At 40.1% G+C, this 14,844-nt stretch overlaps 2 protein-coding genes across 2 annotated transcripts in view; one reads left to right on the top strand and one right to left on the bottom strand.

The window, feature by feature from the left end:
* Positions 1-6,617, bottom strand: part of rnf13 (ring finger protein 13) — a 33,155-nt gene extending 26,538 nt beyond the window's left edge. The window contains exons 1-3 of the mRNA XM_079157982.1: positions 6,421-6,617; positions 4,446-4,694; positions 4,174-4,254 (exon numbers count right to left, since the gene is read on the bottom strand). Of these exons, the coding sequence (XP_079014108.1) occupies positions 4,174-4,254; positions 4,446-4,559 (195 nt within the window). The 5' untranslated portion in view covers positions 4,560-4,694; positions 6,421-6,617. The remainder of the gene's footprint in view (positions 1-4,173; positions 4,255-4,445; positions 4,695-6,420) is intronic.
* Positions 6,618-8,499: 1,882 nt separating this feature from the next.
* LOC306694856 (protein ANKUB1-like) lies at positions 8,500-14,648 on the top strand (the record flags this gene model as incomplete). The annotated part of the gene is given in 9 exon segments (XM_079157896.1): positions 8,500-8,589; positions 8,924-9,064; positions 12,530-12,730; positions 12,734-12,746; positions 13,045-13,159; positions 13,242-13,287; positions 13,289-13,870; positions 14,037-14,163; positions 14,596-14,648. Coding segments are annotated over 9 exon segments (1,368 nt in total).
* Between the last annotated feature and the right edge of the window lie 196 nt (positions 14,649-14,844).

The raw sequence follows: 14,844 nt of genomic DNA, 5'->3' as shown, positions 1-14,844 counted from the left end.
TTTGTTATAAGGGGCAGGGGTTTGACAGGTAGTTTTGTTGAAAATCACTGTCTCCTACTAACCTTTCTTAATTAGTCTGTAGAAACTATATAGTTGTATATATATATATATATATATATACTGTATACGACTTCATAGAAACAATGTGTTTCTATGAAGCAATAGCTGCTCTCAAGTTCAAGACTGTCCATCACAAATACAAGATTCAATCAAAGAGTATGAATGTCAAATGCCGAAATGAGAGAAGCGATATCTCAATTGAACCTCAATGATACTACTGGTAATGTAATGGTAATATTGGCGTGTATTTTTATTGCAACGTCTTCGGCATTAGCAGCCTACACTGTCAAAATTAGTTTTGTTACTTGTCACTTGAAATGAGTGAATGCAGTGGCTTACACACAGAGAAGACAGCCATTAACTCACGATCACACCTTCGGGCAATTCAGAGTCCTCCGTTAACCTGCATGTCTTTAAAATGAGGCAGGAAACCGGAGCGACGGGAGGAAACACACTCAAGCACAGTGGAAACGAGCATAAATACTTGATATGTATAATTATCCACTAATAGTTTGCAGCCTCCTCGTGTGCAATGTTTCCATATTTTGCTCAACGTGCAATACTCGAGGCAAGATGCGACATGGAAGGAGCGTTTCCTGCCACCTCTGTAAACACCCACAGCTTCAATCAAATGTACACTACCGTTCAAAAGTTTGGGGTCACTTAGAAATGTCCTTATTTCTCAAAGAAAAGCACTGTTTCTTTCAATGAAGATAACATTAAATTAATCAGAAATACACTCTATACATTGTTAATGTGGTTAATGACTATTCTAGGTGGAAACGTCTGGTTTTTAATGAAATATCTACATAGGTGTATAGAGGCCCATTTCCAGCAACTATCACTCCAGTGTTCTAATCGCCTTAGAAGACTAATTGATGATTAGAAAACCCTGGTGCAAATATGTTAGCACAGCTGACAACAGGCCTTCCTTTGAGCTAGTTGAGTATCTGGAGCATCGCATTTGTGGGTTCGATTATACTCTCAACATGGCCAGAAAAAGAGAACTTTCATGTGAAACTCGCCAGTCTATTCTTGTTCTTAGAAATGAAGCTATTCCATGCGAGAAATTGCGAAGAAACTGAAAATTGACACGAAATTGTCTGGGTGACCCCAAACTTTTGAACGGTAGTGTAGCTAGATTTCAATTAGAGCGAAATATCTGTGGAGAGGTTCGTGCAAAAATGTCTCAACTGATAGGAGGAAGTCCATTCTGCTGACTAATATGTCAGAAATATATTGAAGCAGTGTTAGAAGTAAGTAAATGTGATTCCTGGACAAGCCCTCACATACACACCAGGCTTCATTGGTACACAAAAATAAATACATTTATATTTGTACATTCTATATTTTTCACTTTCACATAGTTTACATGGTGCGCTTCGGAGACTTTTCCAGGTTTGCTGCAGCACAATCAAAAACACAAAGACTTTCCAAAGGAAACACAAGAATTTCCTCTCAGACTAAAGACCAGTCTATAATTGTGGAAGTGGAAGTGGGCACGTGAATGGAATAAAAACAAAAAGCCTGAATCGAGTGTATTGAGAATTTGCTGCGTAAAGGGAACATGGTTATTTTAAACACGGGTATCGATTCCTCCCCAGAGTCCCATCTGAACAAAAATGTACAACGCTGAACCTTGTCTACACAAGTTTATAGCCAGATCCTCTGCAATGACTCTCTCTTATAACCTTCACGTATTGCATCTACTGTAATTAAGGCAAAAACTGGCCTTATGTGATCTAATGAAATGTTATGTTTTACTCCTCTACATTCATGCGATGGCTGTGCAGTAGTTATTTTGGTTGTGAATCTTTAAATGCAAGGATGTAGCCAAAACTTCATGCTTTAGAAATAAAATGTTCTCACCCCTAAATTTGAATTTCTGCATACAAATTACTCATGTGTTGCATCAATACTTCAAGTTTGAGTGGGACATAGTGTAACATCTAAGACACGGGGCGTCAAGTCAAATTTCAAACTGGCAAGTTTTGTTTTGCTTCATTTTAACTCCACCGTGATCTCCAGATTCAAGCTACTCATATGTGCACCTCAGACATTAAACAAAGCATAACTGTTGCACACTGTAGGTGCACACTGTAGGTGCACACTGTAGGTGCACACTGTAGGTGCACACTGTAGGTGCACACAGGCTTGCAGAGGCCTTGCTTTGAGACCGTAAACAGCCCCGGTTGTGTAAGAGGAAACAGGGAGGGCTCTGTTTGAAGCCTCGTTCCCTGTAGGGAAACGTCTGGAAGTAAACAGGCTTGTGCTGCCTTGTGATGCCAGAGGTTTCACAAAAAGAGGTTATTTATGTATTCCTGCGAGTTCCTAAAACTCAAAAGGATCTACAGGGGGATGGAATTTTTCCACTTTTTCTGTGAATTTGTGACAGTTCCCCATTAAGTATCATCCCTGCTTGACAAACACGGAAAATTCTTCCGCTAGTCCAGTACGGAAGAGGGGACGTTCTCCTCCACTCCTTCCTGTGATGATATGGATGATAATGCGGGGCATACTCTTCCATTACCATCCTGCTGAGTGCAGCTGTAAATCACAGCGGAAACTCTTGTCTCTGCACCGAGCTCCCTTTAAAACAGACACAGACACGGGCCGGGCAGAGGAGGGTACTTTGTAATGGACCGATTGAGCGGAGCCCTCCGGGACTAGAGGCCATGTCTGCACGGCACCCGACCTCACTGCCCCGGCCAGACAGCAGCGGTGAAAAACAAGACGCAGAGATCAGATGAGAATTTAAGACAGAGAGCGGGTGACACAGACACGTGTCATTTCTCGGCTTTCGTAACACCGAATCTTACATAATGTGCTCAAACACACACGGCGGGCGACATGACAGTGTGCCATAATCCCTGCTGTTTGCCGGGTGACACTTCATTCACAACAGCCTACCTATGGGGAGGCCCATATCCACAAACATGGATACATATACATGTAATACACTAGGGATGGGACAAAATTCAACCAGTTTCTTACATTAATCAATTACTTTTTGAAGCTCAGCTAACCTGTTGAAGTGTTAACTGGCCATTCTCAATAAAAGTGCTTATTCTAAAATTCTAAAACTCCATTGCGGTCACTTCCCATGACTTTCCTTTTAAATAAGACAAGTCGCAAACAGGAAATAGAAACACTCTAAGGGTGTGTTCAAACTTCCTGTTGTGAGACCAATGCTACCAATCATCTCAACCAGACGCTTGAGTCCTAAAATAAACCGCAGGATCACAACTCATGTGGCACACAATGCCAAAATGATGCTGTGGGACTGCCACGGTGGTATAATGATGCTGAACATAGCATCAATGAATTCAGATAAGTGGCAGTAATTTCAAGTGTGCAAACATACTGTACTTAACCTGCACGTACGCACAAACACAAAACAAGGCATCGACTTGCTTCTGTGCCCTAAAAGGCCTTTGAACAACAACAACTGGGCTCTTGACTGTGGGAAGCGTCACAATGGTCAGTTTAGAAAGCAGACATGAATCATCCCTTCTGTTTGTGAGCTTTGTGGATCAAGCAGTGTGCGTGTTGCTGGGTGTGGGGGGGGGGGGGGGGTTGCATACAGAAACCTCACAACAACGCACATTGATCACAATCCTCAACACAGAGCACTAATGTTTGGGAACGGTTTCATTTTAATGCTATTAAACTTTGACAAAGCTTCATTAAAGTCCAACCAGAGGGTACTACGGTGTAATACTTTCTGCAGTGTGTGTGCTCCTCTGTCATGTGGACGTGTAGCTGGCTGCTGCCTACACATACATTGACATTTGTATCGACTTGCAATCGATTGTTGGATGTTTTCCAAAATTGACCCTGATTTCTGCCGCTTTCTAATGCAAACTAGAAATGTGCACTTATTGCTAACCATAAACATAATGTTATTCTGCGCACTGCCTGGTACAGATGTGAACTTTTCATCACGCCGATATGACATTGCTTTTTTTTTATGTTTTCATGGTTAAACATTAATTCAGTGGCGCAGAGCTGTAAAGTAGAAACATGCTGAAATAAAAATCAAATCAGAGATCATAAACACCTTGGAATGACTCATCTTTGTCACACAAACACCTCGGACCCTTCTGGACTCACCTTCAGTCCATCGCTGGGTAGCCGATAGCCAAACCGTGCAGGCAGGTCATCAAAGTTGTCTGTTTTGTTGTCAAATGAGTACTGAAAGACAGGGGGGGGAAAAAAAGGTTGAATTATTTTTTTTATTCAAGTTCTAATATCATGAAATCACATTGGTATTGTTAATCTGGATGGGAGGTGTGTTTCTGCGCGTGTGTGTAACTGTATTACACGGCCATATTGTTGTTGCACGCGTCTATGTTTAGTCCCTACATGCAATTAGAACTACTCACAGCAGCGATGTCGGCCTCCACGGGCAGCAGGTTGAGGAAGGCGAAGAGCTGAACGGTGAAGATGGTGTAGATCTGTGTGGCCGACAGCATTAGCATTCCCAGGGACAGCAGCATCTTGGCATCACGTTACAACCCCCAGCTGCTGCGCCACTCATAAACATACACAACCATAAACACACTCACACAGACAAATGACCACGCACACCGGCCTGCAGCGGAACCGCTTCACACTGTCTGTTGTTGTCACACCTAGAAAAGATACAAATGTTGTGTTCATATGCACGTAAAGCCTTAACTCACGTACGCTGATGAAATAGTGTTGACGTTTCATGATTTAAATACACAAATTTAAAATGCATGCAGGCGTTATGTTGTTTGGGTGTCTGTCATTGTTGGCTGCTCCAATCCTCCGTCTGGTCTTTCAATTATCTCACTCATCATGTGTAGTACGCCTTTTTGGGCTTTAATGTGTTGTAGTGTAGTTTATTGGTAGTTCATCCTGAAGAACAAGTGTTTCTCACTTGTCCTACTTAGTCCTACTTCAGCCATTTAGACTGAAGTGAGCGTCAGGCCTAACATCGCAGCATAAGAGGTACAAGTTCACAAAAGTGGAGGGCAGCATGTGATCAGGTCAACAGCTAGGCTTTAGACTACTAAGCTGAGTTATCATGCTGCAAAGGCAAGTAGTGTTTAAGGATTATATGGTTTGTATGGTATACAGTGTACATTTGGTAGAAAACAAAGACATTTCCTCATTAAATGAATACACCATGGCTGTGAAATGTCACCATTTGCCTCGTTTGTATAATGTATTGTAGCCGTAAAGCTTTGGACAGATTCAATTACAATTTTGAAAGAACATAACAGAAGTTATCAGATGGGAACGCCACATTTAGTAGCACCAGTCCTCCTTTATTAAACTAAACACTATACTGTGTCTCAGCATCTGGAGTCACTAAAGGTACCCAGTAGGATCCGGTCACCTCAAACTGAATAAGTTGTTTTTAAAATATCTTTTAGAAATCCCAGTTTACCCATTCAAAAACGAATTGTCAAATGAAAACCCATGTACTGTTTTATAGCCAAAATAGATTATTAACAAATAACCGTGACCAAAAGTGATAAGCCCATCGATATATCTATTTAAAAAGATATATTCTTATGCGTACAGTGAAGTCAAATTTGAACCGATTTCTGAAAGATCACCAATAAATGACAACATCATCCCAATATTCATGTTACCCGTGAGAATCAAAATAACAAAAAGGTAAAAAATGTAACTGTTGATCATTCAACAACCATAGAGAGACAAAAGTTATTGAGGAACTGTACTGTAACGGGAATGTCTGTTTTTGGATTTATTACAGGTAACAGTTACTTCAAAATGTGTGGCAGTTGACACATTTTAGTTTTGTCCTATAGTATACATCATTAATGTCAGTGTCACACAAACATGTCATAAACACGTTATAAAATGACTTGCATGGGGGTTACTTGGGTTCATTTTCGACTGAAACAGTAGCTCAGATCTCATTCTTCTTAAATGATCAAATAACAGAGAACCAAAGGGGAAGTGGAAGCAAAGATGACTAAACATCAAGTGACAGCAATCACATTTTACCGACACAATGAGGTTATAATTAGACAGCTACATTCACAACGCCAGTGTGAGAAGGATAAAACAGTTAATGGCAAAACCAGCTGCCAAATATTGTCAACAACCGTCAGACATTGATGTTTAACTTTCAAACCTTAAATCTCAGTGGCTAAATGTTTTAACAAGTACAGCCAATCGCGTTAAAGTCATGCATTCACAGATAGCTGCAGTTCTTCAGAGTATAGTTATAAACCTAAAATAAACCAATGATGTGGTGTGGACAACCTTTAGCGAGCTGCTAAAACAGAGCGCCCTGTACCCCCCGCGTTAGCATGATGCTAATACAGGTAGCTAGTCGGTTTTGTCGCGGGTGTTTACCTTGATTTCTGCCTGGAGGTTTATCTTATCCGGGGAATTAGCTGCTGGCGGGGACATCGCTCTCCTTCGCTGCGCGTCGTGCCGAGGAACATTTACAACAGCGAATATTTTGGATGGACTTCATCCCGTTTGAACGATGGGTCGGAGAATGTGAACATAAACGTTACAGTTTAATCCCCTCGGCTAGCTTCTTCAGCTTCCGCCACATGCACCGATCTACATTCGGCTTCTGATTGGACGAACCGTTTGTCAATCATTTGACTCCGGAAGTGACTCCAGACGTAAACATATCCACGTGACGGCACACGAAAACATTTGCTGCCTTTTACAGTTACATAGACGGCCTGAACCGAGCAGCAAGTCTATATTTAAAGCTCTATTACAACTGCATCAGGGCAGTACAAGATTCACAGAGTTCATGTAGAAACTGTATGTTTTATCTGGAAAAAGGTATATATTTTGTTTAGTCAGCACAAATGGTGTCATCCTCCACCCTAAAAAAAAATAATCTTGAAAACAGATAACACTTTTAAATCTCTAGCACCCTCTATAGTAAACGGAGCTCATCTTCTTTTTAGGGTATCTGTTGTGTATCATCAGTGTTGTTAAATGGTTGCAAACAAGAGGTGGAAAATAACAGTTTATTTATTGTGCTATTACAACTGTGGGGTTCTGCCTGCAACAAGACTTGTGTAGAGAATAGTTACTTTGTAAAGTAAAGTGTAACTATAATCTGATGAATTTGTACAAGTTCTCAAAATTACAGTATTTGGATATCTACATTTCTATATCTAGATTTCCTTTGTGTTCTGATTTGTGCATTAAAAAACAGAAAGCATCATAACTGGCATGTCTTGAACCTTGAGAAACCAAGTCACTCTTTGCTATAAGCCAAGATTTAACATAACAACTTGGTGGACAGTGTCAGACTTTAAAAGGTCAAATGCAAAGTAGCTGTCCCCTGTACAACTTTGAACGAACATTTTAAGCTGTAATGTGCAACCAGTGGGTAGTCCCTTTGTTTCCCACAAAAAGGCAGCGCGAAGAGCTGACGTCAGACTGGTCCCACATAAAAAAATGTACTTATCAAGTTATTTTCTATATAAAAATGGTAATAACATGTTAAATAAAATGTTTCAGTTTACACCTGAGATTTATTTTCTAAGATTCTGATTCTTGAACCTTTAATCTTGTGATATTCCTCTCTGCAAATATGTTCACCTACTGCAGTTGAGTAGAATAGAATAGAAACAACAGCCCACTCAACAAATGTTAAAGACCTATTTCATACAATGTTAGAACAAAATCAATAACTAGAATCAAAATGCTGTGTCCTGTTTTGAATGGTTAAAACCTTTTTGAGTCAGTTAGATATGCTGATATACAACATCACCTGTATCGCTGTGTAATGATTACCTCAGATAATAAGACTGTTACGAGTTATGAGACCAAATCATCAATAAATGGCAATTGTCATGTGTAACACAACATTTTATTACATTTCTCAAATGCTGAGATAGATAGGCCAGTATAATATAATCGTTTTTTATACAAAATAGCACGTGTCTAAGTACAAGTCAGAGAGCGAGTATTAACTTTGCATATTTATAGTATGTGCTTATACCATGGCCAATCCCTTGGGTGTTGTTTTTCTATACACCCACCAACATCTTTTCATCTTTTTGATCCATTTTATCTGCCTTTCTTGCACTTTGAGATTTTCCTATTCAACATTATTTGATGGTTCAGTCTGAGAGTTGAGAAAAAAATGTACCACCTATCAAAGGAACTCTTTTAAAACCCAAATGGATTGACTTTAAAAACATCACATCACCAAGCCAAAAAGATATGTCAACTTCTGTACACCTTTTAGACACTTTTTGAAAGCAACTATTGCTTTGTCTTTTGTTGACTTATTACATTTCACTTATAAAGTGGTGTGTCCTTCACAAACCCAACCCAACCCACCCAACTCCTGCCCCCCTCCCCACAATGACGTTGCCTCTGACAAACTCACCACACACACTCCTCTGGTCGACCGGAGCACAACAGAGGAGCCAAACGACGGTTGTCCGAACCATGAGGGTCTTTATCTGCTTCGAGGGCTCCTGTGAGCCTGTTGATGTCCCTTCAGATCAGACTGTGGGGCCCATGAAGCAGATGGTGAAGGTAATACAAAGCTACAGTCGTGGCCCAGGGTTGATGGCCCTTAATTTTAGCTTTGACTGAATTTTGAAAATGTGCCTGATGATTTGGACGTTTTACTGGAGGGAAAAGAGACTGTTTGGTGGATTTATCACATTTTTAGGCCTGATGTTGCTTATGATGAAATACTATGCATTGTAACTAACTAGTTACCTGTTAGTTATTAGTCGTTATATGTCTAGAAAAAGCTAAATCTCTCCATCATTGGAGACACTGAACACGATCTATCAATAACTTTGTTTCTTGGTCAGTACTCTATCACAGCTCCATTAATGTCCACTCTGTCCCTTTTCGGTAGGATAACTTTCTGGTGCAACTCTCAGATGACAAACAGCAGCAGTACCTGGAGCTGAGCTACGGTGGTGCAGCGCTGCAGGACAGCTGGGCTCTGTGCGACGTGGGCATCACAAGTGGCAGTGCCATCCGATGCCTGATGAAGGTATTAAAACACGAAAAGAGTCTAGAGATTTGGAGCCGTTTTGGGATTTGCAGTAAATACAATCAGCTTGCTTTAGGCCTACACTTCAGAAGCTATCTATCTTTTTAAAAATTGTACATAAACAGATGAGTCCGCAGTGTCCACCTGAAAACACATTTTATTTGCACATACCCAAGACTTTCTATGTGAAAATTGTGAAAACCTGCTACCACAACTTTCTAATCAGGTCAAACATTTTATAAAAGTGTAAAGTCGCCTCCAACGTTCTAAGTTACACACTCACTTCTTCTTTGTGAGAAGAAAATGATTTAATGCATGGACCACTTCGCAGCTGTAAACATTCCAAATGTGTCCAAGTTTATTTCCTGTTGCAGTGTATGTGAATGACATAAGCTGACAGGAAGTAAACTTGGACCCAATTCTGTTGAAACGGTCTATACGTCTACTCCTGAAAGCAGGTGAGTATTTCTTGCTCAACAACACTTCAGTAGGGTTTATGCTGGCTGCCACAGGAGCTTTATGCTGGACCTCCATATGTTGAGGAACCTGCAGTCCCCTCTCTGTCACTGAGGATTCACTTGAAAACATAACTTGTTACTTCTCATCAAAGACATCCTTCTTAAAGTGAGTGAATATTATGTCTGACTGGTGCACTAATATGGAACATGTTCCCACATGCTGGGAGAGAAATTAGTTCTTGGCTGCCTGAGATCTTTAGTTTGTTCCAATTCGTCAGTTGTTAGTATCAAGACACATTCCAGGCTCATCGCCAGGCAACCTTGTGTAAAAGCTGACAGTGTTAAGCACGTACACAGTAAAATCGACAGTGTCAATGCAACACTTAAAGAGTAAATTTTAACACTGATTCAGTGAACATATGGTCCCTATCTACAGAGTGTTAAAGTAACACTGGACATAGTGTTACATTTTTAGAGTCAATTTAACACTGGTTAGAGTTAATATTTTACACTACACTACACTGAGAAGTGTTACTCAAATTTGACACTATGATGTAAATAACACTCTTAGTGTTATTGCAATTTGACACTAGGTCTTTTTGAGTGTTAATCAAAATTAACTCTAAATAAGTTACTCTTCATGAGTGTTAAACCTACTTGACACTAAGTGTTGATTAAGAAATTACTCCAAATACAGTGTTGATTTTGAACTGACTCCTGCCAGTGTTAAAACATATTTCCTCTTGTATTTACTCCCTTAGCGTAATTCTTACCCAACACCTTATTTTCAATTTACTCTGTTTTAACTCTTCAACAGAACACTTTAAGAGTTTTACATGTTCTACTTGACCATGTCCAGCTAACACTTCAAACAATAAAACAAAAAATGTTTGCAGGAGAAAAAACAACAAACACCATTATATCATATCTTAATAACAATTTATTAAAAATAAAAACATTTAGTTTGCATACAATTTTTCATTAACAGTATAACTCCCATTTGTGCTACATTGTGCAACAATTAATTAAACCTCACTTTCAGTTTCAAAGATGGAAAAAAAACATTGTTCTTAAAAGACACGGTATATTTAGAATAGTACAATCTTAACAATGTCTGTAAACATTGAAATATGTGTGTTTACAGTGCATTTAGAGGATATACAGAGAACAATTCAAGCTATTTTCACCCTATAGAACAAACTTCGCTATCATCTGCAATCTACCAGCAGGTGTTCGAATTACATTTTTAAAGGAGAGATTCACAGATTTCTACCTTTTATTTCAATTTCTCTGCTCATGGTGTGAAAAACAGTGTGTAAATCTAACTGCACTCAAATTTGGTATTAAAACATATAGTTACAGATACAATATTTTAAAGTGACAGCCCTCATGGCTCTATTGTAAAGGTCTTGGTTGGAATCTATTGGTATCTTGGCAGATGATAGAAAGATGTGTATAAGTTGAATAACAATAACTATTTTAACCACAGTAAATGCAGACAAATCATCCTTCGGAAAATACGAATGACTCAAGTCTTGCTGGCAAAAATTGTACAAACAAACAATTCTTCGTATTGAACAGCCAAATCCAATTTGACAGACAAAGTTCTGAGTTGAGTACAGCCCTAAAATAAATATATATATATATTTTTCCCACAAGCGTAGAAGAACAGATGTGCATGAAGAAGAGACATCTAAATTACCTCAGAGTTTCAGTCACCTTTCGTCCGGTTGTGTTCCTTGACAATATCGTCTCCACCAGGTTTCTTGGCCAACGCAGATTTTTCCAACTGTGAAACGATGATTTTTGTTTTAATCACATGGCATCTGTAAAAACAGAAAAAGTGAAATGGCATTATGACCCACATCACAATTCATTCTGAGACAACACTGAAGTTAAATTTAACACTAACTAGCTTTTGTCAAACACATTAAAAACGACTGAATGTAATTAGACAGCAATAGACAGAAAATAAACTATTAATTTAATCTAATTGGCTTTAAAGTGAATCCTTGTAGGAGTGCCCATGCACTCAAAAGGGAAGGTTTGTCACGGATAATATCACAACTCCCCACACACGCAGTATTTGCTATTTACTGTCATCTATGGACATTGAAAACAATACAACACTGTCAATCCTTCACATTGACCTCTCTTGCCCACATTGTGGAGTTTGATGTTAGCTAGTTAGCCTAGCTAACTTAATGTGCGAGCACATTTGAGCTAACGTTAGCTTTCAACTCGGTCAGGTTAGCCCTCTGCTATTCGGTATTTCAAGACACAAAAACAACTGGAGTCTATGTTGAACAACAATATTAAGTTATTCTAATTATTATTTTTTGCTGAAATGCCAAAATTTGGTTTCTTAAGTGATTTAGAGAAACTTACCACAGTCTGTCGAGAAGTGCAAAATGGCGGGGCGAAGCTCATGATCCGTTTGAAAGGAGAAGGAGGTGGGAGGAGCTTTCCAGAGTTCAGAGTTCTTTCCAGAGTACACTACAGCAGTGAATGACAACACTGGGGAGCGATTTACTCTTGCTGTTGTTGTAATAACTCTGAAATAGTCAATGTACATTGACACTGTATATTTGACACTGAGAAGTTTAACTCTGATTATTTTCACCAACACTGGCCGATAAATTGGTAGTAATTACTCTTGCCATTGTTGTAATAACTCTGAAAGAGTCAATGTACTATGACACTGCATATTTGACACTGGGGAATTTGCTGTGTATGTCCCATTGTCATCTTCTCATAAAAATAGTGCCTTTCTACAGCAAACTCCTCTTTCTCTTTGCTTGTACTACTTTTGCAATATTACCATAAACAAAAATACAATCAATAGTAAAAGCTAATGAAGCTAATGAAATAAAAATGTCAAAATGTGTAACTCATACCGCTGACTTTTTGGCATATTTTTTTGATAAACACAGGGATCCATCTAGTGACTAAAGTCTTCTTATTTTTTTGTCTTATTAACTGCAAGGCCTTAATACTTGTTTTTCAGAGTGAACGAAGGCCTGCGATGCATGTGTTCAATGCTGTGACAGGAGATACCTTACCAATCATGGGAAGTGAGGCTTTTCTGCACATGTCCGTTGCTAGATTGAAAACTGTGGTTTCCATGCAAAGTGGCCTCCCTGTCAGCACCTTCAGACTGAGCACACCTGCTGGTGTGCAGCTCTATGACTGCAACCAACTCCAAGACTAGGCCATTGAAGACTGTATGTCCTGCCTTTTGTCGGGTTGATATCGTCACAGTGAGTGCTGTGCAGCTAAAAAAACTTACTTTAAATTGTGAGCTGAATGTTGGCTGGTATGAACTGTGTTTTGGGTATAGAGAGATGTAAAAGAGCTTCACTTTCACATGAACAAAGAAACAAGTTGCAGTGTTACACTATACAACGAGCCTGTCCTCTCCAAATCCATGCACAGACAAATTTGAAATAAAAACAAGTATACAAATGTAATAAATGTGATTTATTTTGAAATCCACACCGTTGTTTTAAAAAAAAAATAAAGGCACTACTCTCCGTTTGGACACGTGGGATGGGTGGGTGCAGTTCCTCCACGGTTGCCTCCTGGGCCACAGATTGACGGTCCAGAGCAACCTCTCAGAAAAGAAGCCAGTACTGAGGTCAGAAACTGTTGCAGCTTATTATCAAGCCAGAGTGCAATTTTACACACAAAAGTGAATCTTTCTCGTGCTGCTTATCCAGGTTTCAGCTGCAGGTAGCACTCTACATTGCTGCCGCTTTAGGCCACCTTGGATCTGGCCGGCTGGCTGCTGGAGAGGGGGATGCATGCTGAGAAACCAGTGGGGGTCCATCCATACCGCCAGTGGTGCCACCAGACCCCCCACCGAGACACCGGAAAGTGTCCCATCCACACAGCTGCAGAGAACAGCCAGCTTCTTCTCATCCTCAAACTCTTCATCAGCAGAAACCTTCTGACCTTGGCTTGTCTGGACCCTGGAGGTCGGGACCCATTGAAAGTTGCTCTTCAGCATGGTCACAGCGATTGCGTGCGCTACTTAGCCAACAAGCTGTGCTCATTAGTATCCCTGTCAAACATATCCCTGCCCATGCGCATCTACCTCCAGTTAAAACGCTGGGTGTGTTTGGGGCAGAAGAGCGCAGCATCCAATCGATGCCAGTACACCAGCGCTGCGTTCAAAGCCAGGGTGGGGGATACGTTGCTGGTGGATGGCTTCAACCAGCCAAATATGTCTTCCAAATCCATGAAAGCTGCAACCAAACCAAGCAGAGGAATCAAGGCCAAAGCTTTGCAGCCGTTACCTCCCATCCACAACCTACCTTCAGTATCACACCTCCCCGGCCTGCAGTCTGTGAGCCCTGGTGACTTTAAAAAGATGCAGATAAAGCAGAAACAATATGTTCAAAGCAGAGACGATGGCTTATTGGATGAAATCTGTAGGGACGGTCGCAGTTTATGCAAGAGCAAGCTTATACTTCTGCCAATCGACAAAAAAAAGCATTCACATCCCATCCCAGCCAAAATCTTCCCTTATTCTGACTGAGTCTCTGGAGTCCATCTCTCAGCGCTGTGGCCGAACACCAAGAGAAAAAGCCATATACTGCTTGACTGTAGCAAGGTCTCTATCCTTTGTGCTATACACAGGTAGGTGCAATAAAAACACATTGTGGTTGGTCTCATAAATGCCATCTTGGGGTTCAGGATCAGTCAGGCATAATTTGTTTTAGTAGTAGTCAAATTATATACACCACACATTTCTTTTGTCTGCAATCCTGTCTGTTACTAGTTGCTAATTTAGGTTTTGTACAGATGTATTAAATGACCACTTTAACTGGCCAAAATAAGTTAAAGTTGCTGCATATACCAAGTCATTTCTATAATTACAATAACTTCTGTAATGAGACATGAAACAGAGGCTGTAGTTATACACCACAGTTACAGTTCCTCGACTGATTAATAGCTTATAGAGGTTACTCAAATGCTATACATTTCATACAGCTCTACTCTATTATGTGTAAAGCACGTCGGACAGGTAAAGTAACCTCTTATGTGTTTGTTCTCTTTATAAATCCGTAGTTGTTACAGATTATCGCGGGATCTCGCGATTTTCGCGGGTAGCCCGCTTCTGAAACGCTCCCGATGGGGCAGGTCGCAGATCGCGGAGCAGAAGCTCCTGGTGCAATCAAATAGCCTACTATGTAGGCTACCTTACCTATGTGTGTGTTAAGAATGCTGATATGAAATATGAAAAACAACCAGTATTCAACGTGCAAGCTGCCAATTTAATTGTGATTTAAGATAAGATAAAATAAGATAAAATAATCC

Source organism: Pholis gunnellus (genome assembly GCF_910591455.1).
Source record: "Pholis gunnellus genome assembly, chromosome: 4".
Classification (NCBI taxonomy): Eukaryota; Metazoa; Chordata; class Actinopteri; order Perciformes; family Pholidae; genus Pholis; species Pholis gunnellus.
Note: the sequence above shows the minus strand (reverse complement) of the source record. Positions and strands in the feature narration are given on the sequence as shown.